Source organism: Bos taurus, chromosome 21 (genome assembly GCF_002263795.3).
Source record: "Bos taurus isolate L1 Dominette 01449 registration number 42190680 breed Hereford chromosome 21, ARS-UCD2.0, whole genome shotgun sequence".
NCBI classification, from domain to species: Eukaryota; Metazoa; Chordata; class Mammalia; order Artiodactyla; family Bovidae; genus Bos; species Bos taurus.
The window spans coordinates 67,974,083-67,998,826 of record NC_037348.1 but is presented as its reverse complement, the minus strand read 5'-3'; the positions used below and the strand labels follow the sequence as shown (position 1 = coordinate 67,998,826).

Sequence of the window (24,744 nt, the reverse complement as noted above, 5' to 3'; positions counted from 1 at the left end):
CTCCTGCACTTTCAGATTCTGCTGCAGATGGGACAGGGGTTTGGGGTTGTTAATCCTTCCAACTTGACACTATGCCCTTAGAACAGACACGTTGCTTGGGGACCCCAGCCTTCCTGAGGCAATGTGCATCCTCATCTGACCAGTCTACCCTTGAGGCAGTTGCTGGTTTTGTGAGCCATGGGATATAGATCTCCATTCCACACCTCTCCATTCCCACAGTGGCTTAGCACTCCTGGCAGGATACAAATGCAATTCCATTCCTGCAACTTGTAGACATTCAGCCCTCTGGAGCTCAGCTTCCAGGTCAATCCTGTCCTCTCCTCCCGCCTCACCACCACCATGCACTGCATTCAGCTAAGAGGAGCTTCTACTTTTCATTAGTGCTCCCCTGCTTACTTCTACCAGGCAAAATACTCTTTGAAATGCTACCTCTTAAAAGACATTCCTCAAAGTCTCAATCATTTCCTCCCTCCTCCAGAGTTCCATCCCTGTCCTGTGTGAAGTGGGCACAGCGGTCCTGGTGGCTGAGTGGTAAAGAACCTACCTGCCAATGCTAGGGACTTGGGTTCAATCCCTGGTCTGGGAAGATGCCACATGGCAAGGAGTAACTAAGACCATGCTCCAGAACTACTGAGCCCACATGCTGCCAGTTAGTGAAGCCTGTGCACCAGAGCCCACTTGGCACTAGAGAAAGACCACATGCAGCAATGAAGACCAACTGCGGCCATTAAGTAAATCTTAAAGTTACAGCCAAAGTTGGAGCAAGTGTGAGTGCAGGCCAGTACAGGTAGGGTGCAAGGTTGGCACTGGAAGCACTGGTACTGAAACTACAGTATTCTGGCCATCTGATGTGAAGAGCTGACTCAATGTAGAAGACCCTGATGGTGGGAATGACTGAAGGTCAAAGAGGGCGGCGAAGAACGAGATGGTTGAATGCCATCACCAATTTCAATGGACGTGAAATTGAGCAAACTTCGGATAGTGAAGCACAGGAAAGCCTGGTGTGCTACAGCCCTGAGTGTTGCAGAGTTGGACATAACAGCAACTGAACAATAAAGAACTGGCAATTTCTGAAGACCTCTTTATCGGGCTGGGGCTAGAAGAAAGAACTCTGCACTTGCGCTCCCAATCTCCTATGAACAAAGGGCTCAAAAGGACAAATTCTGGAGGCTGTGCACAGTCACCGTAACAACTTCAGCAGGTCTTTAAGAAGTGTCATTTGTGGAATGGTCTGTACAGGGTACCGGGGATACAGAAGATGTAAGCGTAACTCAGTTTAGGAAACACGGAACACAAACCACACAACAGTGCGAGAGGCAGAGAGATTCCAGTGCTATACTGTTCCTGGTACTGAGAGCACTCTGAACCTTTGGAATGGTCATGTATAACTGAAATTTGTACAACCACTGAAACTGACAATGCAGAAACTGGACAAACTGGCATTTTGGAGCTACTCTTGGAATACTGGCAGGTCAGAGCAATCGAGAGTTCCTTGGATAAGGTTTGCATGGTAACAAAAATTTAAACCCTTAAGAGTTTGGTTTCATTAAAAGTAAAATTTACTTAAAATTTAAGTAGATTCCAACAGAATCTTGTTTGGGTTTTAAACATGTTATTTAAGCCCTACAAGACACAGCAGCCAGGCTAGTCGAGTGACCACAGGGTAATACATCTCAGATACCACAAAGATTGAGCTAACACACAAAATGTAGAAGGCTCATCCACACCAGTACCCTTTGGTTGTTTTTGTCCAGGTCAAAGGCTTAGTGTATTACAGTAAACAGTGGGGAGCAATCCTAACACAGCTGCACGTGGAACACACCGGATTTCAGAGACCACCACTTCTCTCAAACCTTTAGGACCCCACATAGCACCTTACAAGTTCATTAACCTCAGAGAATTTTAGAAACATTCCTTTCTTAACTAAAGAGAAATGCTATACCCAGTTATTTAACTGCATACTTGACCCAGCTAAAGTCACTCATCAACTAAGAAATCAGATGAAGGCAGATTTTTTCAGTTTCTAATCAATTTGAGATACAGATTAGGAACACAAGATCTAAGGAAAGCCATTTTAATTAGCAACATGGGTTTTCTGAGTAGGGACACAACGGCACAAAGAAACATCCAACACAAATTTGAAGCAACAGCTACCAAAAGGGAGTTCTCAATTCTCCAACTTTATAAACAAAAATTCAGATTAATATTAAAGCAGAGACAAAAATAATTTTAACATTGTTTTAATCAAATAACAGCTGTTTGAAACAGGAAATTTTAAGACAGTTGAATAGAGCAAAGTGAAAGATCACTCTACCAGGATAGCTACTATGAATAAATTCCTTACTATGTGGATTTGAATCCCATTTTAAGTTTGGCACTAGACTGAACACTGGTCTAAGCCAAAATTTTCTCTTTAGTGTTTTAGAAGCCCTGAACGTTTTCCTTCAGATTTAAGAGGGGCGGGGGAGAGGAGGAAAAAAGGGAAAAAACCCTTCTATAACAGAACCTCATTAGCTTGATAATGGGTATCCTGAATGCAACTTGGTACTCCCCAAAATTTCAGAAAATGGCAAGAAATTTAACACCTAGGTAAGATGTGAATTTACAAAAGCCTCTTATCTTTGGTGTGACAAAGCACATTCCCTCCACATAGACATATGACTCTCCTTTAATCTCAAAATTAAAAAAAAAAAAAAAAAAGGCAGCTGGAGACCACTTTGTATCTCCCCAGTGAGAATGCCAGTGTTTTTCCTTAAAGTATCAAGCTAACAAGGTTTTATTATACCAGATTGTATAATTTCAATGTGAAAAAAACTTACATACATTTGTTAACATCTTGTAATCTATGAGATGGATCACAAAGAGATGAATGATGTAAGCCAGTGTTCCAAGCAAAGTTCACTCCATGCATTTGATTCCCACACTGTATGTTCTGTGTAAATTTGTACCTTCAAGACTTCTAAGATATTCTCATAAGCCCTTCTATCAAGTGAGTTTAGATCAGCAAATTGGGCAAGCAATTCCCAATGATGTTATTCCCAAATCTAAAGCCCAGGATGGGCTGGGTCAGGCCCTCGTTGCCATCACCAGTCTTCTTGGGTATCTCACTATATTCAGTATGAAATAAAAACACACCAAGTCTTACACCAAAATATAGGCTATGATTTAGAAACATGCTTTTAGCTTTTTTTCTTCTTTTAAATAACACATTTTTGGGGGGCTGTAGCAGGGAGTTTGAGACACAGTTAATACTTATTTTGGCAAGATAGCAACAAAAACCGAAAAAGCATAAGTTACGTATCCAAATGCAAAAATAAAAGAACCATAGTATCCAGGGAAAAATTCACACTAAACAAAAGATACAGTATGTCTAAGTATTCTGAAACTGTAATTTGAATCAAGAGTAAATGCTGAGAAGTTAACGCTCAGTTTTTGCTTGAGATCAATTTCATCTTTTCCTGTTTCCCTCAAATAAAATCAGAGATTGTTAGTATTTAATCACTCCCCCAAATTTCCATTTTCTCAGTATAAAGCAACAGCTACATACACATAATAAAATGCTTTTATGTTAATGTAATAATTCCCCTGGCTCATCCAACGTGCAATGCATACGACTTCAAGACTACAATTTGGGGCAAGTATAGACTTTTAAAAAACAAACACAATTCAAGTTTCAAAACCTGCTCTTAAGTTTATAGGACACTCAGGTCATTTTCGCTTCTTGGTGAGATAAAGGTGCTGCACTGCCATTTGATCATCTGTCCACCTCGGCACGGGAAGCACACACATCATCAGATGCCAATTTCAGGGACCAGAGGTAAGACTTAAAAAGCACTATGTATTCCCTAATGACTGAGTAAGGTATTTGTAAGTTTATGTTCACATTCTGCTAAAGGACCTCATTAAAGTCTCGGCACCTAATATCTAACAGGCTCCAACAATCCTATCAGGTTAAATGATGGTACAACATTTTTCAAGGAGCCGATTATTTCAGCTTACTTAAGTCATTCAGAGTCAAAAATCTGAAGAATGACCAAAATCAAATCTTTATTTTTTAGAACTGTATAAATGTGATCCAAATGTGTCCACCACTAATTTTTCAAAAAGAAACATGCTATAAATAAGCAAACTATACCTGCTCACTGATATGTGTATGGACTCCCTAGATGTCTTGTTGGGTTTAAATACAGACCACTCACAGCAATACATTTTTAGTAGAAAAGTGTAGCATGATGTTAAGCCATTTTAGCTTTTGCACATTCATGTTGCACTTCTGGCCAATGATGCAAAAAGATTCTCAGCATTACATTGTTAAGCTGGGCTGCACCCACCCCTTTAAATGGCATCAATATCAATGTCATCATCTTTGTTGTCAGACTTTACAGCTTCAACTTTCGGTACACTGGCAGTCTTTGAATACACCACCTGGTAAAACAGAAGATTTTTCATTGTAAACTTTTATCCCTGTAAAACTGCTCATAAAAACAATAGTCAGTGGTCAACAAAGGAGAAAAACTACCTAGAAATAGCCATTTGTTCATGAAAAATTTTAAATTTATGTATAAACTAAGTTAACACTCTGCATTTATAGACCCCTATATAACTGAGGTGAAACAAAACCCTCTGAGTGGTCAACAAAGGAGAAAAACTACCTAGAAATAGCATTTGTTCATGAAAAATTTTAAATTTATGTAAAAACTAAGTTAACACTCTGCATTTATAGACCCCTATATAACTGAGGTGAAACAAAACCCTCTGAGAACCCACACAGTATTTATTTGAAATCATGATGTCCGGGGGTAGGAGAGATTTCTAGCACCTTTTCTATTAATGTAATTCCCTTCCTAATTATGTTTAATTTGCAACTATCTAATATTGGCATTTTATAGTTCTCAAACACTTACCACTAACATGGTATTTAACAATTTCCCCAGCGTTTACCTCAATATTCTCATCTTCATCATCATCTTCACCACCGGAAGATTCTTCCTCTGCTTCCTTCAACCATTTTATAAAAGGTTCCGCTTTGACACGAATCTCTTTGGCAAGCTCTTTTGAGACATATTTCTTAGAGGTCTAAAAAACGTTTAGTAAAATTTTTAGTTCAAACTACTTAACAGTTAACTTGAGTTATACATAATTGTCTATACCCATCCTTTGAGGAGACTGGCACACATATTAATCTCAAACTCTCAACAGATTAAACGTATTCAGCAAAGAGGAAAAGATTTTCTTTGGTCGTTACTAGAAGCTACCATGGTGGGGATCACCCTACAGATTATACCAGTCAAGCAAGTAGAGACTAGGCGTTAGAAAACTTTTTCCAAAAAAGCCCCAATCCTTCTAATCTTTTAGAGCTCATCAATATATTCCCCACCTTTTCCGACCAGCTAATGATGACCTCTTCCTCCAAAAGGTCTGCGTCATACATCTCCTTCAAGATATGTGGAATCTTGGAAATGAGCTGAGCTTGATGCATTGCTACCACACACTCCAAACCATGAAGAAGGTACCGCTGAGCTTTTTTGTTGTTGTGACAAAACTGCAAATAGATATTCTTGGCGTTAACAAGCTTTCTTAGATGTAACGGCCCTATAACAGTAAGAAGTCAATGCTTAAAGATTTCTAATTTACTTCACGTATACGGGACCACATGTAGCATTTTCCAGATACTCTCATGCTTGTTAAGGTAGGTCAGTTATTTCCATTTTTTCAGGATGACAGAATAAACGGGAGCTTAAAATGTTGTTTCCAAGGTCACACATCTGCAAATCTCACTATGAACACAGAACAATTTGCTTACTCGTAAGAAATGGCGCCTATATTTCTTAATTTGTTCTCTAATTTTCTCATTAAAAAGAACTTCAGTCAAAACAAGAGGGCCCATGGCTTTTACATCCAGTCTTTCTGCTTCAGCTACAATCTCTTTGTCAGATGAGTCAATAATACCTTCTTCTTTCTTTTTCTGCAAATAAAAGGAAGCACGTTAAAAACAAAACAAAAGAAGCAATTCAGTGAGATGGAGGGACTCTCATTCTTATCCCCAGGGACTTCCTTGGTAGCTCAGATGGTAAACAATCTGCCTGCAATGCAGGATCCTGCACATGGGTTCGATCCCTGGGTTGGGAAGATCCCCTGGAAAAGTAAACGGTTACCCACTCAGGCCTGGACAATTCCACAGAGTCTGGAAGGCTATAGTCCATGGGGTCGCAAAAGAGTTGCACACGACTGAGTGACTAAGCACAGCACCATAGTCTCTGCTCTGATGAACCTTTCCCTTACCTAACTGAAGATTCTACAACTTCTAAATAATACACACCTGCCAAAAACAGTGCCTGGAACCACCCTCAGAAATTTTTTGAACAAACAACTTAAGGTAATAAATATCTAGCAAAAGCTCAAGGCTAGGTAGAAGCTGACTTACTGATCAACAAAATGTTTTTACCTTAACAAAATCAAACAGGATATTGACCCGCTCTTCAACAGTCCTTTCCAAATCGTCACTGAGGGTTAAAACTTTTGCATGGTCACTGATTTCATCCATTCTGCGCCTTTGAGCTTCCTCTGTTGTATCCTCCCCCCAGTCGTCATCCTCTTCTTCTTCCTGTTTTTAATAACAAAAATGCTTGGCCAAAAAGAGACCTTAAAGGTGTAAAAAAAAAAAAAAAAAAAATCCAGATTTCTAGTGAAATTATCATTTTCTCACTAAATTTCTATTTAATCAACCAATAAGCACCTGGAACCCAATGTACTGGTGCATTGTTCACAGAAAAGCAGTTTGTTTCTGCCCACCTCAACCAAAGGTCACATTTTACACCATTTTAGTGCCCACCACCCCTCAAACCTTGCACTCACCACAGCATGTGGAGGAGGACTGATCTCATTTGGTGGTGGTGGGGGTGTCTCACTGCTGGAAACGGAGCCATTTTCCTTGTCTTTGCCCTTTCTATTTTTCTTTTCCTTTTCTTTTTTTCCTGTACTACTATCACTATTCTCTACACAGATAAAAAAGAAAGAAAGTTGAGTACCATGAGTTAATTACACCTTATTGCCACCATTAACATTTAAAACCCTCCCCTCAGAAAACCACAGAAAATGCTACCTGTAATTCTATAAGGGTTCATAAATCAAATTCATTTACTGTGTTTCATAGGTAATCGACTAAGTCTAAGAAAGAAAAGCCAGTAAATATCAAAGATGTTAGCTGTTTTAGTAAAATTAAGAGTTGGACACCACGTAGCGACTGAACAATGAAATAAAGACCACAAGGTGACACCTCAGTGGATCAAGTACTTCAAGTTAAAAGTGGGCACTCATGGCCCTCTCTTTCCACTCCTCATAAACTGATAAACAAAGGTATTCTCAACTATGCTTCAGCCAAAAACTGGAACAGTGTTTAAGTCTATATAACGGCTAGTCTCACAGAAAAGAGAACACCGGAATAGGTTAGACTTTCTTGTTATAGCAAGCTCAAATTGTGTCAGACAATTTTGGTTATCTGCCACAGAGTGTTGCTTGCATGCTCTAAAGCCACTTCGGCCTACTGAGCCAAGGCCCTCATGTACAAACGAGTATTCCAGAAGCAGTCCGTGGGGTTGCAAAGAGTCAGACTCAACTAGCGACTAAACAATTCCAGAGGTAGATCTTTTACTATGACCCCATCACAATTTGTCCAATATTTCATACATCCTAAGATGTCTTAAAAACTGAGGATATGGTTGAGTTTAATGGTAGCCTGTACTTAACCTTTAGTAGTACATACAACAGCAGGTTTATTCAACAGTTGACCTTTGAACGTAAGTTGAAACCACACAGATCCATTTACATGGAGTTTCCCCCCCCCTCCAATAATTACATACCACAGTACTACACTATTCACTGTTGGTTGGTTGATCCTTGTATACACAGGGCTGACCTTATTGTTATAAGCAAACTTTCACTTGCAGGGGTGTTCAAGGATTAACCTTATTCTATATAGTGGTAAAGACACTTCCACAGTTTTCAACAATCAGTTGCTTCACATTAAGGTTTTAGAAGTTCATCATAAGCACTTACCAGGTGGGTTTTTGAGAATGAATGTGCAGAGTTTATGATGTGTGTCAAGCATGCCTCGATAGCCACAGGCTTTACAAGAATTACCTATTGTTTGCTTCTTTGGATTGACATGCTGTCAAAAAAGAAAAAATATGTCATCCATTAACACATGATGAAAATTCAAAAACAGTGTGAAACTAACCATCAAAAGCCACCTAAACCCAGTTTAACATCAAAAGAATTTTTTTTAACATAAGGTCAGTATGGAAACATCAATAAAATTTGAGGTTTTGCAATTTATGTAAGTCTGCTCTGCCTTCTTGGAAACATGATTTGGTGACATCACAGAAATACAGTTTTTCTCCTATTGACAAGAACCTCAAAGGCACTCACCAGATCTGTTTCAGGATTCTCACACTCAGGACAGAGAACAAATTTTTTAATGAATCCATCCAACATGTCTTGCAGCTTATTCGCCTCATGAGATCCATTGACAATGTAACGGTCATTCTTAACATCAAACTGGGTCTGTGCTCCCAGCTCACAACCAAAATATTTGGTGGGATCTATTTGGGGGGAAAAAATTTATTACAGTTAACTAATCTTTGGATGAGTGCTGAGTCACTCAAGTCATGTCTGACTTTTTTTGACCCCATGGACTGTAGCCTACAAGAGTCCTCTGTCCATGGGATTTCCCAGGCAAGAATACTACAATGGGTTGCCATTTCCTACTCTAGAACTCTTTGGCTACTCACCCTCATTTATAGAATTATCACTTTTTAAATGGAAAAGATTAAAAAAGTGTTGCCCTGGTAATTTTATATACTAATGCTATCAATCAGTTTTAAATCCAAGTTTCCACTTAACTCAAAAGCTAACTCAATTCAGGCAAGATTTGCAGACCGAGAGCATCACAATTATGTCAATAAAATGCGTTCTCAGACTCCTTTTAAGAGGCATTACTTACACGTTGGAGGCCGATTAAGCGCTTTCGCTACGTCAACCATGTTGACTATAACTGTCTTGATTCCATTTCCTTTGCCCTCAACCTAAAGGAAGTAAAAATTTTAATTTTGCATTGTCCACACTGGGAGAAGCAACCTTTAACAACCCATGAAAAAAGCAGAGAACTTGCTACTAAAATGAAAATTTAGTATTACCTTGGCAATCAGACGGGGCATCTTGTAGCGATAGAACTGGTCTGACACGCTGCGGTTGACGTTGACAGACATTTTGGCTTATTAGTGACTTTATCAATAAGATGAAGAGATCTTTGATTGCAATTTTTTGGTATCCTCTGTCTGGAGAAGAAGGGATGACATAAACGACTGCAAGAGTTCTCGGTCTCTGACATGAAAAATTTTTCGCCACTGAGGCTGTAAGCTTCTTGCTTGTATGCTATGTTTCCCCAATACAGGTACCAATGGCTGCGCAACAGCTCTGAAAGAGAAAACAAACCAACCCCCACGTTTAACAACTCCTGCAACGAAATCCCTCCGTGTCCGTTCTGTATAATTACGCCTACTTCCCCTACGTTAAAAACATGAGTTTATGTACAAAGAACAGCTACTAGTCTCATGTAACTCGGGACACCTGTAGCAACAAAAAGCCTTCATTTTGACGAAGATGTGACTTTGGTCGGTGCCTGACTGAAACAAGACAAATTACGCTGCATCAGCTTTTCATCAGACCAGTCATCACGTCGACGGCTTGCTTCCGCGGGTTGGCCGTATTTTAACCGAAGGACCAACCCAGACCTACCCCGCCCCCACCAACCCAGACTGTGGTACCCACAAACTTCTCAGACACATCAACATCACTCCAGGACGGCAGGCTGTGCAGCTGTTCTTCGAGGTCGAAGCCTTTGGCAGCGAGCGCTTACTTCAGAGCCACACTTCGGTAACTACGCCTGCGGAGCATGATCTCGCCGGACTGGCGCGCGGGGAGTGTGGCCCCCTTTCCCTTCTCCACGCAAACACCCCGGCCCCCTTCGCGCCCGCCCCCAGCTGTCAGGGCTGATCCGGCGGCCCCCGCAAGGCGAGCGTGGCGCCGGCGCGACATCGCCAGCTTCCACGGCAGCTCCGCCATGTGCGCCGCCCGGGGCTCTCGCCGCGGACGCAGGGCCGCCTCTCCGCCGGGGGAAGCGAAACCGGCCGAGGGGCGCCGGCCCCGCCCCGCCCCGCCGCGGCGATGACTCATAAATGCAGCAATTAGGCCTGAGTCAGCCCCGGGCGGCGGCGGGGCCGCGCGGCGCGCTCCCGGGAGGCCGCGGCGGGGGTGGGGGAGAGCGGGGTGCGGCGAGGAGGGGACGCGGAGGCCGGCCCCGCCGCCCGCCGAACTGCGCCACACACTCACACACACGCGCGCGCTCACACACACACACGCGCGCGCGCGGGTCACGCGGCGCGCCGCCATCTTGTGCGGCCGCCATCTCCCCACCGGCCCGAGCCCGCCCGCTCGCCGACTCACCGTTTTCGTCAAATAAAGACATAAACCCAACGCTGCTCGCCCGGGACTGGGATGAAGTGAGGCGCGCGAACCCGAGTCCGAGGAGCGGCGGCGGAGGCAGCGCAGCGAGCAGCGGCCGGGCCAGGCGCCGCCGAGCAGCGGGGAGGGGCTGTCCCAGCGACGTCCGGGGTCCACACCCTTCAGCGCCCGGGGCCTGGCGACCTGGTGCGGAGAGACGGCGCAGTGAGCTGCGGGCGACGGGGCGCCTTCCCCGCCAGCCAGCGGCCCGCGGGGGTCGAGGGGGCGGGGAAGACGGGGGAGGGGGCGCGGGGCTGCCGCCCCTCCACCGGACTCACCTCTGGAATGTTCTCGCTCAGACTGAACAACGCCGCCGCCGCGCTCAAGCTACCCTCGGCCCCAGCGCCCGCCCCCCGCGCCAAGCCGCACAGCCCATTGGCTGGCGGTCCGCCCGAGCTCGCTCGTCATTGGCCTGCATGCCGCGTCTGTCGCGTTTTTCCCCGCCCTTTCTGCTTCCTGAGGCTCCACTCGCCGCCTCCGCCCGCCCCCAGCCCCGCGTCCCGGCTTCCTTCTCTCGCTCTCCCCTCCCCCGCTTTTCCCAGAGGCCTTTGCGGTCTCGCGAGAGTGGGCGGGCCTCGGCGGCGGAGATCTGCCGCTACACTGTGCTTTGTCGGTTTGGGCGCCGGGGAAGATGGCGGTTGGTCCTCCCCCTCCCCCGCTGGCTGCGTCGCGGCTCCCGAGGCCGCGTTTCCTCAGGTGTTCCCGAGATGGGTGTGGGAACTCTCGGGGGCTCCTCTCTGTCCCTCCTTTTCCGGGGACCCTCGTCCTCCAGTCTTAAGAAAGAAGTTGCTTTTCTTCCACAGTTCTCTAGGCCTGGGCAGAGAGCGAAGCTTGGAGGCTCTGGGTCTTTCGTCCCACGTGCCGCCTTTTATCCTCCGAAGCTCAGGTGTGCGTAGTCGCGGCGATCGTGATTCAACCGTCCGCCTCGCCCCTTCCCCGGCGCCCGGTCTGCAGGCCAAGCTTGACTGGTGTCTCTTGTCCACATGTTTTCTAAAGAGGAAAACATGAAAGTAATTCTTAACCCCTGGACCTCCTGGAAGTGATCTTGGCGGGGGGAATGTCTCCACGTTCTCGTGCTCTACCATCACTGCTCAAAATAAGCCTCACATCACCTTACCGTTCGTGGAATCATCCCCCGCAGTGTTTCCGAATTGTGACCTCCTTGCTGGGCAAAGCAGAGATCAAAGTGGGTGTACTAGTGAGGTTCCAGTTCCAGTGTATTCACTTGCAAACGATTACAGTTTACCAGGAGCTTCTCAAATTTTAGTTTTGGTGATTACAGAAACTCTCATTCTTTCAGATACTTTTATTTTGTGTAAAATTTCGGTTGCGACTGTAAAAATGCAGAGTCCACCTTTAAATGTGAAAACATACTTGATTATAATAGAGTAAGAGCCAAATAACCGGGCGGTTGGAGCAGTGTCCTGGGCAGCTGTGTGGTTTCCCGGATCTGGATGAAGTAGCAGTGTTGCTGAGGACAGGGTGAGTTGGATAAGGGGCTGACCTTTGATTTACACCATTCAAATTTGCAAGGTTAGGATTGAAAAATGTTGATTTTTAAAATCAAAGTTCAAGATTACTCTTGCAAGGTTTTATAAGCTTTATAAATCATTTAAAACCCGACAGGGTCAGTGGGAAAAATAAATAAAAGGGAGAGAATAAATAAAATGGATGATCCAGAATTGAGAGAAGTGATCTGTCCCTTGCTGCAGGGGCTTTTATTATAATCACACGGTGTATACTTTGGTACATAATTGTTAAACCAAATGCATAATGCTTTATGGATACCAGGGTTCTGGTCACACAAACTGGATAGATAAATCCAGACATGCTTCTCTGGTTCACGCTGAGGCATGACTTAGCAGTATTGAAACTTTGGAGTTTTTGCATGACTGCACACAAATGACACTATTTTAGAAACTAGTTTATGAGCATGAAACTAGTCTGAGGCTAGAGGCCTGCTTCCTTAAAGAGTTTTTTAATAACTAAATACAAAGTGATCACTTTTTTTGGATCATGTTTGATGGCCCCGTATTTTATTTCATTGAAGTTTGTACTAATTTTAATTAGTACATGTGTCATTCATTGTATCTAATCATGGACAATTTTTAAAAATCTCAAACATACCATTTGTTGAATGTTTTTCATAACCTAGAATTTTCTAAGTCCTTTGAATACACTATTTCACTTACTTCTTTGCCTCTGAGGAGTCTTTATTCCCATTTTACAAATGAGCAAACTGAAGCTTACTGGAAAAAATAAAGCAGCTTGCCCTAGATATATTAGTAAGTGGTAGAACTAGAACCAGATCTGTCTGATCCCAGGGTCTGTTCTCTTCACCATTACCCACACAGCCTCTCCAGATGAATATAAGCATTCACATGAGGGAGTGTTGTTATGCACATTTACAGGTGAGGAAAGAGACTCAGGAAGATTGTTTCCTCAAGTCACCTGTCTAGTAAATAGTGCACAGTGTTTGAACTCCAGCTTGACGCCAAGCTCATTGCACAATTCCATCTGCCACTTCTGGGTCTCCGCCTCATTTGGCTGCATTATTTCCCCCAACCAGGTGCTCACAGTTTACTAAATAGGGGTACTTAGTGCCTATGAAATCCCTGTCGAATGAGTGCCTGAGCTGTGCGTTTCAGGGAATGTCCTGGACAAACATGATTAGCTACTGAAAAGGTAAATTATTAACTTGGCCTTATGATTGCTTAGTTATTGGTGTCTGTGAGTCTGTTTGGCATGAATTAAGCAAGACCAAGTCTGTGTGCCCTGGGAACCTTGTGCTGAGCTGAGGGCCACTGAAGGGACCAAGGCATTGCCCTCTGTGTTGGGTTTCTAAGACATCCCTCTCAGCTCTCTCTACTCTCTAGCATACTTTTAAAGCTGTGCATTATTAGCTGTGACTTAAGCTCCTGTCTTCCCCCCTTGAGGATGGGCTACGGGGGGTATGCATCATTCTTTTTCTAGCACAAGTCTGTAAATGTATGCAGGCAGACATTCGAAGCTGCTGGAGGAAACGAGGTTATCTGGGGAGTACAGAGGTAGTGGAGGGCGTTGGCTGTGTTGAGGGCTAGCGTCCTGAGCCATGTTAATCTAATGCACCCATGTCAGCAAACATTCCTGGATTACTAGGCAGAGAGGATGAAGGCCCTGCCTACATCTCAGGCCCTGCCAAGGGAGACCACATGTCAACAAGTAGGGGCTAATACCTTCCTGGTGGACACCCAAGTGAAGCTTACCCCGCTCTGTGGATTCAGCGACCCTCTGGGCAGGATGTCTCCCTGCCTTTGTGACTGGCCCCACTCCCACCCCAAACCGCGCATTCACGGCACTTTATTGTAGTTGCCTGTTCACTTGGCCCTCTTCTTCCTTAGGGTAAGTAACTTGTAGACAGGACAGTTATCCTTGAGGAGAAACAAGGAATCTGAACTTTGGCTGAGGACTAGGGACCTTCAGTTGGGGAAGGGGACAGGTGCCTCTGAGGGAAAGAGGAGGTATCTAGGCCAGGTGTCAGTGGGGACTGATAATCCAACCAGAGTCTATCCTGTGTCACTCCTGGGAAGAAAAGGAAAAGTGCAAAGTGGCATCGAGTCAGTAGATGACAGGGAAATAAGGGCGATTTGGAAGGCAGGCCCTGCCCGTGGGTTGGTTGTCCCAGTCACACACAGCATCTCCGGATGGGACAGTGACCACACTGGTGGCTTCTGGTCCCCTCGGGTTCTTCAGGGAAGCAAGGTGTGTGTGTACTGAACTGGACCTTCTCCTCCGAGATTTTAGTGGCAGTGGGCACAGCATTCGCTCACGGGGTGCCCTGCAGCCGGCTCTCCTGCTGAGACTCTGGATTCCCATTCTGATTCCTGACATTTGCAAACCTCTGTGAGAGAACGTATGTTTTTTAAAAATGTTTGGTCGCACTGCGTCTTAGTTGTGGCACGTAGGATCTAGTTCCTCAACCAGCGATTGAACCTAGACCCCCTTGCATTGGGAGCGCAGAGTCTTAGCCACTAGACCACCAGAGAAGTTCCAGTGAGAACATGTTCCCATTGCTGCCACACACTGCCTCTCTAGCTGGGAGTCACGTTGGGAACAGTTTATCCACGAGCCAGCCAATGAGCCCCCTGATTGCTCTCAGGTTGTGGCCTAGGCCTTGGATTCAAGCCCTAGACCCACGCCCAGGGAAGCACATTCTTCGCTGAGTAAGCTGCCACTTGGAGTAGGCTTGACACTTAGGACTAGTTTTTGAGAGCAAACGTCTGTGATTACCTTCTGGGTTCTGTATTTCTTGAAGGATTCCTATGTTACTTATCTGTGCATGGCCTGTTTTCCTTAAGACAGTGGTTCCCAAGTAGGGGTGAGCTTTAGAATTCCTGGGAGAGCTCAGAAAAACACAGATCCCTGGGCCTTCCTCAGACTGGGATTCAGTAGGTGTGGGTGGGCCCGGAGTTTAGATTTCTACCAGATTTCCAGGTGCTGTGGGAGCTGCTGGCCTCCGGAAACGTTGCCTTAGAGCCACAGGACCATGTGACTTTGGAGTCTGGGTCCCTCTTTTCCCCCACACCAGAGTCCCAGTAGCTTTCTTCTGAGATAGTCCATGTGCCCTGATTCAGGCAGTCTGTCTGTGAATCAAAATAAGTAAAGAACAAAACTGATGCCCCATGACTGCGTTGCAGCAGTGCTCACCTGGCCTAATGGCGGAGTTATGAGACTGGCTGTCCAGAGACTTTGCCTTATTCTGACCGCACCCACTAGAGTTAGGCTAACAGTTCTGATGAGGCTGTATTGCTGCTGAAGCCCTATCGCCTGCTTTCTCTCGTTGGGATCCTGACACCTCAGGGAGGTGGCAAGTATGCACGGTACCCCCTCCTCGTGAACGAGAGAGGGTTTACCTCGTTCTTGGGATCAGGTGTTCTGACTCCCAGCTTTAGGGCTTTTCCCATGTGGTAGGGACTACTTACCCTGCTTGGCGTGTCCAGATTCATGCAGTTGGCTTCTCCTTTAGTCGGATTCCGGTGGCTCTAGTGCTGTGTTCTTTAGAGGAGGTGGGATCTATGAGCTGATAACGTTTTCTTTATGCCACTCATTTTTCTTTATTTTTTGTTTTACTATATGGAAAATTTTAATCCTGTTCAGTAAAAGTCACCGTACACAAAATGAACGAAGAAAAACAATGGACTTTTGCAGATTTTAATACGTGCACACGCAGACAAAAGAGCTAGGAAGGGACTAATATTCAAAACATAACAAAGAATCTTCTACAAATCAATAAAAAACCCAAACAACCAAATTGAAAAGTGAACTCGAGAATACCAACAGCAGATTCACAGAAGAAGAACTCTAAATGGTTGATAAAACTAGAAAATAAACATCCCGCCTTACTAGAGCCGAGCACCCACTCTGCCCACCTGTCAGCAGAAGTTAAAGTCTGCTTCGTCAGGTGTTGACCAGATCTTGGAAAAGCGCGAACTACTCTTTTTCAGGGAAGCATTTTTATTAATACATCTTGGAGATGGTATTGATTGTCTCTGACTACAGCTTGAAAAGTGCAAATGACTATAAACCATCAATAGTTGTATAAATTTAATGAACAACATTGGAGATTATTCTGGCAATGACTACTGCAATTCAAAAATTCCACTTCTAGGTATGTATTCTAGAAATATAAGGCAAATGTTCATTGCATCATTGTTTCTAAAATTAAAAATGTTCTAAAATATCCATCAATACAGAATAGGATAATTAAGTTGAGGTATATGTATGTAATAAAGTACTACATGGCAGTTAATTTACATAATAGGAATATGCCTAAATTTCTCAAAAAGTATAGAATAAAAAAATGCAAGTTATTATATATGCAAAACATTATATGATAAATATATAATGTCTAAATATAACAGGTATGTAAACGTAACATCTATGATTGTGGTAGCCCTTGAGATTAAGAAAAAAAGATAACTTACATACTAAAGAAAGATTCAACTGAATCTGTATTGTCTGTGTTTCATGAGTAATGGAAAAGATCTGGAACAAAGACTACAGGCTATTGAAATGCGTTAGTTCTATATGGGGATACATTGATGTTTAATGTATCATTCTCTGTAGTTTTCAATATTTTAAAAATGTTTGATTCTATTGTGCAAGTACTTGTTAGGTACCAGTTGCATACTCAGTACACTGCTAAGCAAAAAATAAAAAGAGAAAAGGTAGTGATAAAAGAAATTTTCACGTATTGAGGTATGGGAAGTCATTCTGGCTTATACACGTTAACTTTGAGTTTTACACTGACTAGAATAGCCTTTATGTGGCCTATCAAACATATATACATTGTACATCTGCTTTAATTATTAAAGAAAAGGGCATACTGACCAGAAATAATGTCCTTGTTAAAAATAAAGATTAAATGCCTCCCTTTCGGGGACATCCTCCTTTGATAATCAGACTCCTTCCCCAGGTGCCAAGGCCACACTGACTCGCTGGGTATGTACCAATTTGATTTTTGAAACCTTGAGGGATTATATTCTTGTGTGATGTTCTTTACTCTGACCAGACATAAAACTGTGCTGAAAACCATGTTTCTCCTGAGCAGCTTCTCAAGAGTAATCAGAGTTTGGCTCAAACAAAACACTTATCTCTACCTATTATAAGTTGTTTATTGATTGTTTTTGTCAAAGTTACTTGGCATAGTTGGCAGGATATCAGAAAAACCCACATAATGTCACCCAGACTCTGCTTTGGACCAGCAGTTGGTACCAAGCCTGGGCCTCTTGCACCCCTGCTGCTTCTCAGTACCCTTCAGGCGATTCTGTACATTGTTCCTGATATCTGGGTTTCCTTGTATTTTTTTTTTTTTTTTTTGCTCATGCCATGCAGCATGCACGTGTCCAACTCTTGGTGACCCCATGGACTATAGCCTGCCAGGCTCCTCTGTCCATGGAATTTTCCAGGCAAGAATACTGGAGAGAGTGGCCATTTCCTACTCCAGGGGATTTTCCTGCATTTCAACCTGTATCTCTTGTGTCTCCTGCAATGTCAGGGAGGTTCTTTACCACTGAGCCACTTGGAAGCCCTTAAGACTTGCACTTTATAACAAAATGAATCTAAACAAAAGGGGGAGTACTTCCTTGGTGGTCCAGTGGCTAAGACTCTCTGCTCCCAATGCAGTGGGCCCGGGTTTGATCCTTGGTCAGGGAACTAGATCTCACATGCTGCAACCAACACCTGGAGCAACCAAATAAATAGGTCAATAAGTATTTTTAAAAAGGGGGGAAAATGTGTTTCTAAAGCTTATCAGCACCCGGGCAGGCAGTCATCCATTGGAACTCTGGCTGGCTTCTTCAATTTGTACGGAAAGAATACTTATAAGTACTTTCCTAACCCTAAATAGCCAGGATAAAGCTTTTTTGACATTCCAAAACTGATTTCTGCATGCACAACTAAAGAAAGCTGGCTTGATAAACATCTTTTCAAAATTCTGACCCTGAGAGAACAGAAGTGCTCCCAGGAGAAAACAAAATTGTAACTCTTATCATGTCCTTGAAATACAAACAGCAGCATTGCCTGAGACTACAGCCTTAGCTCAATGAGTAGAACCTAAAACCAAAGGGGGAGAAAAGCGAGGGAGGCTTTTTCTCTTTTTAAAAAATTAATTAATTTTTGGCTGCGTTGGGTCTTCTTTGCTGTGTGTGCGCTTTCTCTACTTGTGCCTGGGGCTACGCTTCACGGCAACGTGTGGGCTCCTCACTGTGGTGGTTCCTTGCTGCAGAGCACAGGCTCTCAGGTGCGTGGGCTCAGCAGTTGTGGTGCATGGGCTTAGTTGCCCTGCGGCACGTGGAGTCTTCCCAGATCAGGGATTGGACCTGTGTCCCCTGCATTCCCACCAGGAAAGTCCTGAAGAACTTTTAAAATTCAAGTAAGAAAACTGTGAGATCTCTGTGTCTATCTAGATGTATGTATGTCTGTGTGTATGTTATGAATGTGATATGTTTCTACCTCTGGACAATATTATCAATATGAATTTGTAAAAGAGCTTTATTTGATTGACTTAAAAGTGACCTCTTACATTGTGCTTAGTTGCTCTGTTGTGTCCAGCTCTCTGCGACCTCATGGGTTGTATGTAGCCCGCCAGGCTCCTCTGTCCATGGTCTTCTCCAGGCAAGAATACAGGAGTGAGTTGCCATTCCCTTCTCCAGGGGATCTTCCCGACCCAGGGATCAAACCTGGATCTCCTTCATTGCAGGCAGATTCTTTGCCATCTGAGCCACCAGGGAAGCCCAAGCTCTTACATTATTCAGCCATAAAAAAAAGTAAATCATGCCATTTGCAGCAACATGGGTGGGCCTAGAGATTAGTATATTAAGTGAAATAAGTCAGATAAAGACAAATATCATATGATGTCACTTATGTGGAATCCAGAAAAAACAACACAAATGAACTTATTTACAGAACTGAAACAGTTTCATAGACATCAAAAACAAACTTTGGTACCAAAAGGGAAACGGGGGAGGGATAAATTAGGAGTTTGGGATTAGCAGACATACTGCTGTATATAAAACAGATAAGCAACAAGGTCCTATTGTATAGCACATAAAACTATATTCAATATTTTGTAATAAACCATAATGGAAAATAATCTGAAAAGAATATACACTGTATCTATAGCTATATACCTATATCTCTCTCTATATGTATGTATCTATCTTTGAATCACTTTCCTGTATACCAGAAACTAACACAGTATTATAAATCTATAATACTTCAATTTTTAAAAAGTAAGTATTTCTAAATGTAACATATGGAGAAGGCAATGGCAACCCACTCCAGTACTTCTGCCTGGAAAAATCCCATGGATGGAGGAGCCTGGTGGCCTGTAGTCCATGGGGTTGCTAAGAGTCGGACACGACTGAGCGACTTCGCTTTCACTTTTCACTTTCATGCATTGGAGAAGGAAATGGCAACCCACTCCAGTGTTCTTGCTTGGAGAATCCCAGGGACGGTGGAGCCTGGTGGGCTGCCATCTGTGGGGTCGCACAGAGTCGGACACAACTGAATCAACTTAGCAGCAGCAGCAGCAGCAGCAGCAGCAGCAAACGTAACATAAAAGTAATCCAAATGCTTAAAGGATCATGTGATCCAGGATTAATCAAGATTAATCTTTAATAAATGGAAACAAGTTTAAGTTGTGGGTTTGATTAATGCAGACATGTCTTTAGGGTCATCAGCATTAAGTATGATAACTTTTATTGTACGCCTGGAGGAGGGCACAGCAACCCACTCCAGTATTCTTGCCTGGCAAATCCCATGGCCAGAGGAGCCTGGCAGGCTACAGTCCATAGGGTCTCAAAGATTCACATATGACTAAAGCGACTTGGCACAAGTTTGCTGAAAGTCAATAAGTTCATGTTATCTATGTCACAAAATTTCTCAGCAAGAAAATTAACTTGGTGTGATGATATTTTCACAAGTAATGAAGTAGAGATAAATGAGATAAAAGTTTTAGGTGAACTCTTAAAGAATGATTATGTTTTATGGGATGTCTAAATGTAGTTCCTCCAGATTTTTGGTAATTTAAAACTCCAGAGTTTTGTTAAATTAGGATAGATGATGGGAATTTTTTTTTGATATCTAGATCATTTCCAATTAAGATAAAAGTACCAAAACCTTCATTGGTAAACATGTCTACATTTACCTACTTTGTTGTCTTACAAGAGAAAAAAACTAAAGATATTCAGGTTTATTAGACACGTCTCACACCACATAAAAGAGAAATTATGCTATGAGGAAAAGGTATGTTTTTAAAGGTTATGGAGTATATTCTTAGGTTTGCTAATCAGGAAATACTGGTATGACAGAGTCAATTACTTGCTTCCTGATTTTCACTAAAGTTTTTTAAGGTTTAAAAATTATAATCTATGTAAGTAAAGATACTAAAATAATAAAGTAAGCATTTCAGTTATAAAAAAGTAGTCTATCTAATGTTGACAGAAAATATAAAAAATGAAATATCTTTGTTTAGGAGAAAAAAAAGGAGTATAATTTTGTCATAGAATGAGTTGTTTCTGGGTGGAAAAAAAGGACAAATAAATAATGAATACAAGCAGTGATGTAAGGTTATAGAAAAGAAAACTTGAGAATTTTGTATGTGGTCATAATTGATTAAAATTAGATTGCATTTAATTAGGTAAATAAAACGTGTTATTAAAGGTAAGCTGAAGCAAGACTGCATTTGGTTTTCTCTCTGCTGAGAGAACAAAATTCTCTTGCAGTGCCACTCTTGATAACAGATGGTGTGAATTTCCTTGCCTTTATATGATCTGTACTTGCTTTTGAAATCTTTTGTCACTTTGGTTAAGTAAATAAGTATTGTTTCACAGTAGCCTATGATCCTATTTGACCAAGTGTTTTGAAGCTTTCTGATATTTTTGACAAACGTCTAGAATATCAAATTCTCATTAAAGTTCTTTTGACCTCCAGCTAACTTTGAGGTGCTTCATAGGGCCCCTGAGTCATCTCAGAAAAATATTAACCTAACTAAGCTTATTTGGTAGATTAAATTATGTAGGAAGCACTGTCAAATAAGACGTACCATTAAGCCTTCTTTATGTTATGTCTATGTAAGTATATGTATTATATGTATTTTAGAAATTACATGAAATTCCTGGAAATCATAGATGTTCTGACATAAAATGCTATCTGTCATCAAAATTGAGGCTCCCATTAAAGAACTGAACCCGAGTATTTGGGAAATGCCCTCGCTGACTTTCATGCCAAGGCAATGACGACTGACCATAGAGATGATGGCACATGTAGATAAAGTCCATCCTGCTTCTACAGAACATTAACCCCTCATTGTCAAACTTCTGCCATCCTGAGGTCCTTAGGACAGTCTGCTCCTAAATCAGAAAAATTAGATGGTAACGATAGCTGTGAGTTGAGCAGCTGGGGCTTCAGGAAACCCAAGATGCCTGCTTGGCTCCTCCTGACTCCCTGGCAAACACTGCTTTTCATTTGGGGGGTTAAAGCCTTCCTTTGCTGCAAGGCTAATGCCCTCACAGAGACAAATAAGCTGATAGAAATTGTGTTTTCCACTTAGGGTTATGCTTTCCACAATCTCCAGTGATCAAGGCACCCACTTTATTGGGCAAATCATACTAATCTTAACAAAAACCTCACGAACTTCTTAAAATTATCGCTGTGACTGTGCTCCTCAGTTATCAGGCAAAGTCAAAACAGTAATGGAGAAACTGGACTCAAGTAGAACAAAAATTAATTACCTTGGATTAAATGAACTGATAAATATGAAATATAAATAAAATTTGTGTGACTTTTTGTCTGAAATATTACTAAATTTTAATCTTCCAGATAAGGGGATCTTTTGCTTTAAGCTAATTATGACTTACAGCAATTTGGTAAATTGCACATTTGTAAACAGATTAGAGGGTTTCCCAGGTAGCTTAGTGGTAAAGAATCTGCCTGAAATGCAGGAGACACAGGTTCGATCCCTGGGTTGGGAAGATTCACTGGAGAAGGAAATGGCAACCCACTCCAGTATTCTTGCCTGGAAAATCCCATGGACAGAGGAGACTGGTGGTCTACAGCCCATGGGGTAGCAAAAGAATCAGACATGATTTAGTGACTAAACAAACACACAGACTGGAAGCATTTATCTTTTCTCTCTACCTGTTGTTTCATTGCTAAGTCATGCACTAGACTTGGTCTGTAGAAAGGACTGCTGATTAAACAACCATGACTGCATTCTGTTTGCTGTGTGCTAAGTCACTCAGTTGTGTCTGACTCTTTGTGATTCTATGGACTCTAGCCCGCCAGGCTCCTCTGTCCATGGGATTCTTCAGGCAAGAATACTGGAGTGGGTTGCCGTGTCCTCAACCAGATCTTCCTGACCCAGGGATCGAACCCAAGTCTCTTGTGTCTCCTGCATTGGTGGGTGGGTTCTCTACCATTAGCACCATCTAGAAAGACTGACTATGTTCTATTGATGGATTATCTTCTTGCTAGGAATGACTTACAAGAAACTCCCATTGACAATGCTGGTCTGATTTGGTTTACTGATGGGTCCTGCTTAAAAGATGAACAAGAATATTCAGTTCAGTTCAGTCGCTCAATCGTGTCTGACTCTTTGCGACCCCATGAATCCCAGCACGCCAGGCCTCCCTGTCCATCACCAACTCCCGGAGTTCACTCAGACTCACGTCCATCGAGTCAGTGATGCCATCCAGCCATCTCATCCTCTGTCGTCCCCTTCTCCTCCTGCCCCCAATCCCTCCCAGCATCAGAGTCTTTTTCAATGAGTCAACTCTTCGCATGAGGTGGCCAAAGTACTGGAGTTTCAGCTTCAGCATCATTCCTTCCAAAGAAATCCCAGGGCTGATCTCCTTCAGAATGGACTGGTTGGATCTCCTTGCAGGCCAAGGGACTCTCAGGAGTGTTCTCCAGCACCACGAGAATATCACCAAGCTGTAAATATAGTAACGTCCAACGTGCACATAATTGAAAACTCTTGTTTACCGGAACTGCTTTAATTCAAGCTTGTCAACTAGCTAAAGACCAGATAGCAACTATTTATACTGATAATTCTTATACATTTGGAGTGGCCCGTGACTTTGGGATATTATGGCAACAATGAGGTTTTTTTACCTCTTCGGGACAACCTACCAAAAAAAAAAAATGGTAAACGAGGGCTACCTTGGTGGCTCAGTGGTAAAGAGTCTGTCCACCAGTGCAGGGGACGTTGTTTGATCCCTGATCTGGGAAGATCCCACTTGGCGTGGGGCAGCTAAGCCTGTGCACCACAACTGTGAGCCTGAGAGCCGCATCTGCTGAGCCCACGTGCCACAGCCATGAAGCCTGCACGCCCTAGAGCCCGTGCTCGGCAACAAGAAAAGCCACCACAACGAGAAGCCCTTGCACTGCTGCTAGAGAGTAGCCCCCACTCTCCACTAGAGAAAAGCCTACGCAGCAAGGAAGCCCCAACAGAGCCATAAATCAATGATAATGGGAAACGGCTTGCAAAGTTATTAAATGCTATACAATTACCAAAAGAGTTACCACCTATTAAAGCCCCAGGACATTTGAAATCGAAGGCTATGGAAACTAAAGGAAATCAGCTTGCTGGTACGGCCACCGACAGCAAGCAGCTCTAAATAATCGTTCTGTCCAGCGTTGAGAATGTCCACCGCTCTCTGTCAACCCTGCTCACTCAGTGAAGGATTTCCTTCTGCAAGCTCAAGAAACTGCCACTGAAGAACAGATGTGGTAATAAAAAAGGAGAAATTTTTAACCCTGTCACACAAATATGGTTTGGACCTGAGAGGAAACCTGTTGTGCCTGCTGGAGCCCAATTGCCATGGCTCCAATATATACATTCTTTTACTCACTGGGTGCCTAAGAAAATGATTCTGTGGGGAAAAGAATGTTTAGGAGCTTTTTCCCCACAACTGGTTCATAGTGTATACGCTTGCTGTAATGTACATCCTATGTATAATCCAGGAAAGTCACTCTGTGGGTCACAGGCCCACTTTCCCCTTCCTAAGGGACCCTTTGACGTATGGCAGTTGGATTTTGTCCAGCTGCCACCATCTCAAAGAAATAAATATATGTTCATAATGATCTTCATGTTTTCACACTGGCTTGACACTTTTCCATGCAAGAGAGCAATGGCTTTAACAGTAGGTAAATTGCTATTCAATTCAGTTCAGTTTAGTCGCTCAGTTGTGTCTGACTCTGCGACCCCGTGGACTGCAGCACGCCAGGCCTCCCTGTCACCAACTCTTGGAGGAGTTTACCCAAACTCATGTCCATTGAGTCGGTGATGCTATCCAACAATCTCATCCTCTGTCATCTCCTTCTCCTCCCATCTTCAGTCTTTCCCAGCATCAGGGTCTTTTCAAATGAGTCAGCTCTTCCCATCAGGTGGCCAAAGTACTGGAGTTTCAGCTTCAACATCAGTCCTTCCAATGAACACTCAGGACTGATCTCCTTTAGGATGGACTAGTTGGATCACCTTGCAGTCCGAGGGACTCTCAAGAGTCTTCTCCAGCACCACAGTTCAAAAGCATCAGTTCTTCAGTGCTCAGTTTTCTTTATAGTCCAGCTCTCACATCCATACATGATTACTGGAAAAACCACAGCCTTGACTAGACAGACCTTTGTTGGCAAAGTAATGTC

General features: G+C 43.1%; 2 protein-coding genes and 2 non-coding genes across 6 annotated transcripts; 2 read left to right on the top strand and 2 right to left on the bottom strand.

Annotated features, from left to right (window-relative positions):
* Positions 1 to 1,547: 1,547 nt before the first annotated feature.
* On the bottom strand, positions 1,548 to 10,908 carry EIF5 (eukaryotic translation initiation factor 5). 3 transcript variants are annotated; one of them, NM_001193223.1, is made up of 12 exons: positions 10,839 to 10,862; positions 10,504 to 10,704; positions 9,195 to 9,335; positions 9,002 to 9,083; positions 8,428 to 8,600; positions 8,056 to 8,167; positions 6,856 to 6,995; positions 6,446 to 6,604; positions 5,804 to 5,965; positions 5,378 to 5,542; positions 4,942 to 5,076; positions 1,548 to 4,425 (listed from the first exon to the last, which is right to left on the bottom strand). In NM_001193223.1, the coding sequence occupies exons 3-12, from the start codon at positions 9,264 to 9,266 to the stop codon at positions 4,336 to 4,338; spliced, it is 1,290 nt and encodes a 429-aa protein (NP_001180152.1). In that variant the 5' UTR covers positions 9,267 to 9,335; positions 10,504 to 10,704; positions 10,839 to 10,862; the 3' UTR covers positions 1,548 to 4,335. The 3 variants fall into 3 exon arrangements, with proteins under 3 accessions (NP_001180152.1, XP_005222192.1, XP_024837390.1); XM_005222135.5 differs by having other exon boundaries at positions 2,059 to 4,425; positions 9,195 to 9,474; positions 10,839 to 10,908; XM_024981622.2 differs by lacking the exons at positions 10,504 to 10,704; positions 10,839 to 10,862 and adding an exon at positions 9,829 to 9,918 and having other exon boundaries at positions 2,059 to 4,425; positions 9,195 to 9,474.
* Positions 7,392 to 7,517, bottom strand: LOC112443329 (small nucleolar RNA SNORA28). The gene has a single exon (XR_003031666.1). It is a non-coding gene; the product is annotated as a small nucleolar RNA SNORA28 (small nucleolar RNA).
* On the top strand, positions 10,236 to 24,186 carry LOC132343398 (5E5 antigen-like). The gene is made up of 2 exons (XM_059879379.1): positions 10,236 to 16,207; positions 22,576 to 24,186. Exon 1 carries the CDS (start codon positions 10,236 to 10,238, stop codon positions 11,454 to 11,456), a length of 1,221 nt encoding a protein of 406 aa, XP_059735362.1. The 3' UTR covers positions 11,457 to 16,207; positions 22,576 to 24,186.
* Positions 22,003 to 22,073, top strand: TRNAF-GAA (transfer RNA phenylalanine (anticodon GAA)). The gene has a single exon. It is a non-coding gene; the product is annotated as a tRNA-Phe (tRNA).
* Positions 24,187 to 24,744: the final 558 nt, after the last annotated feature.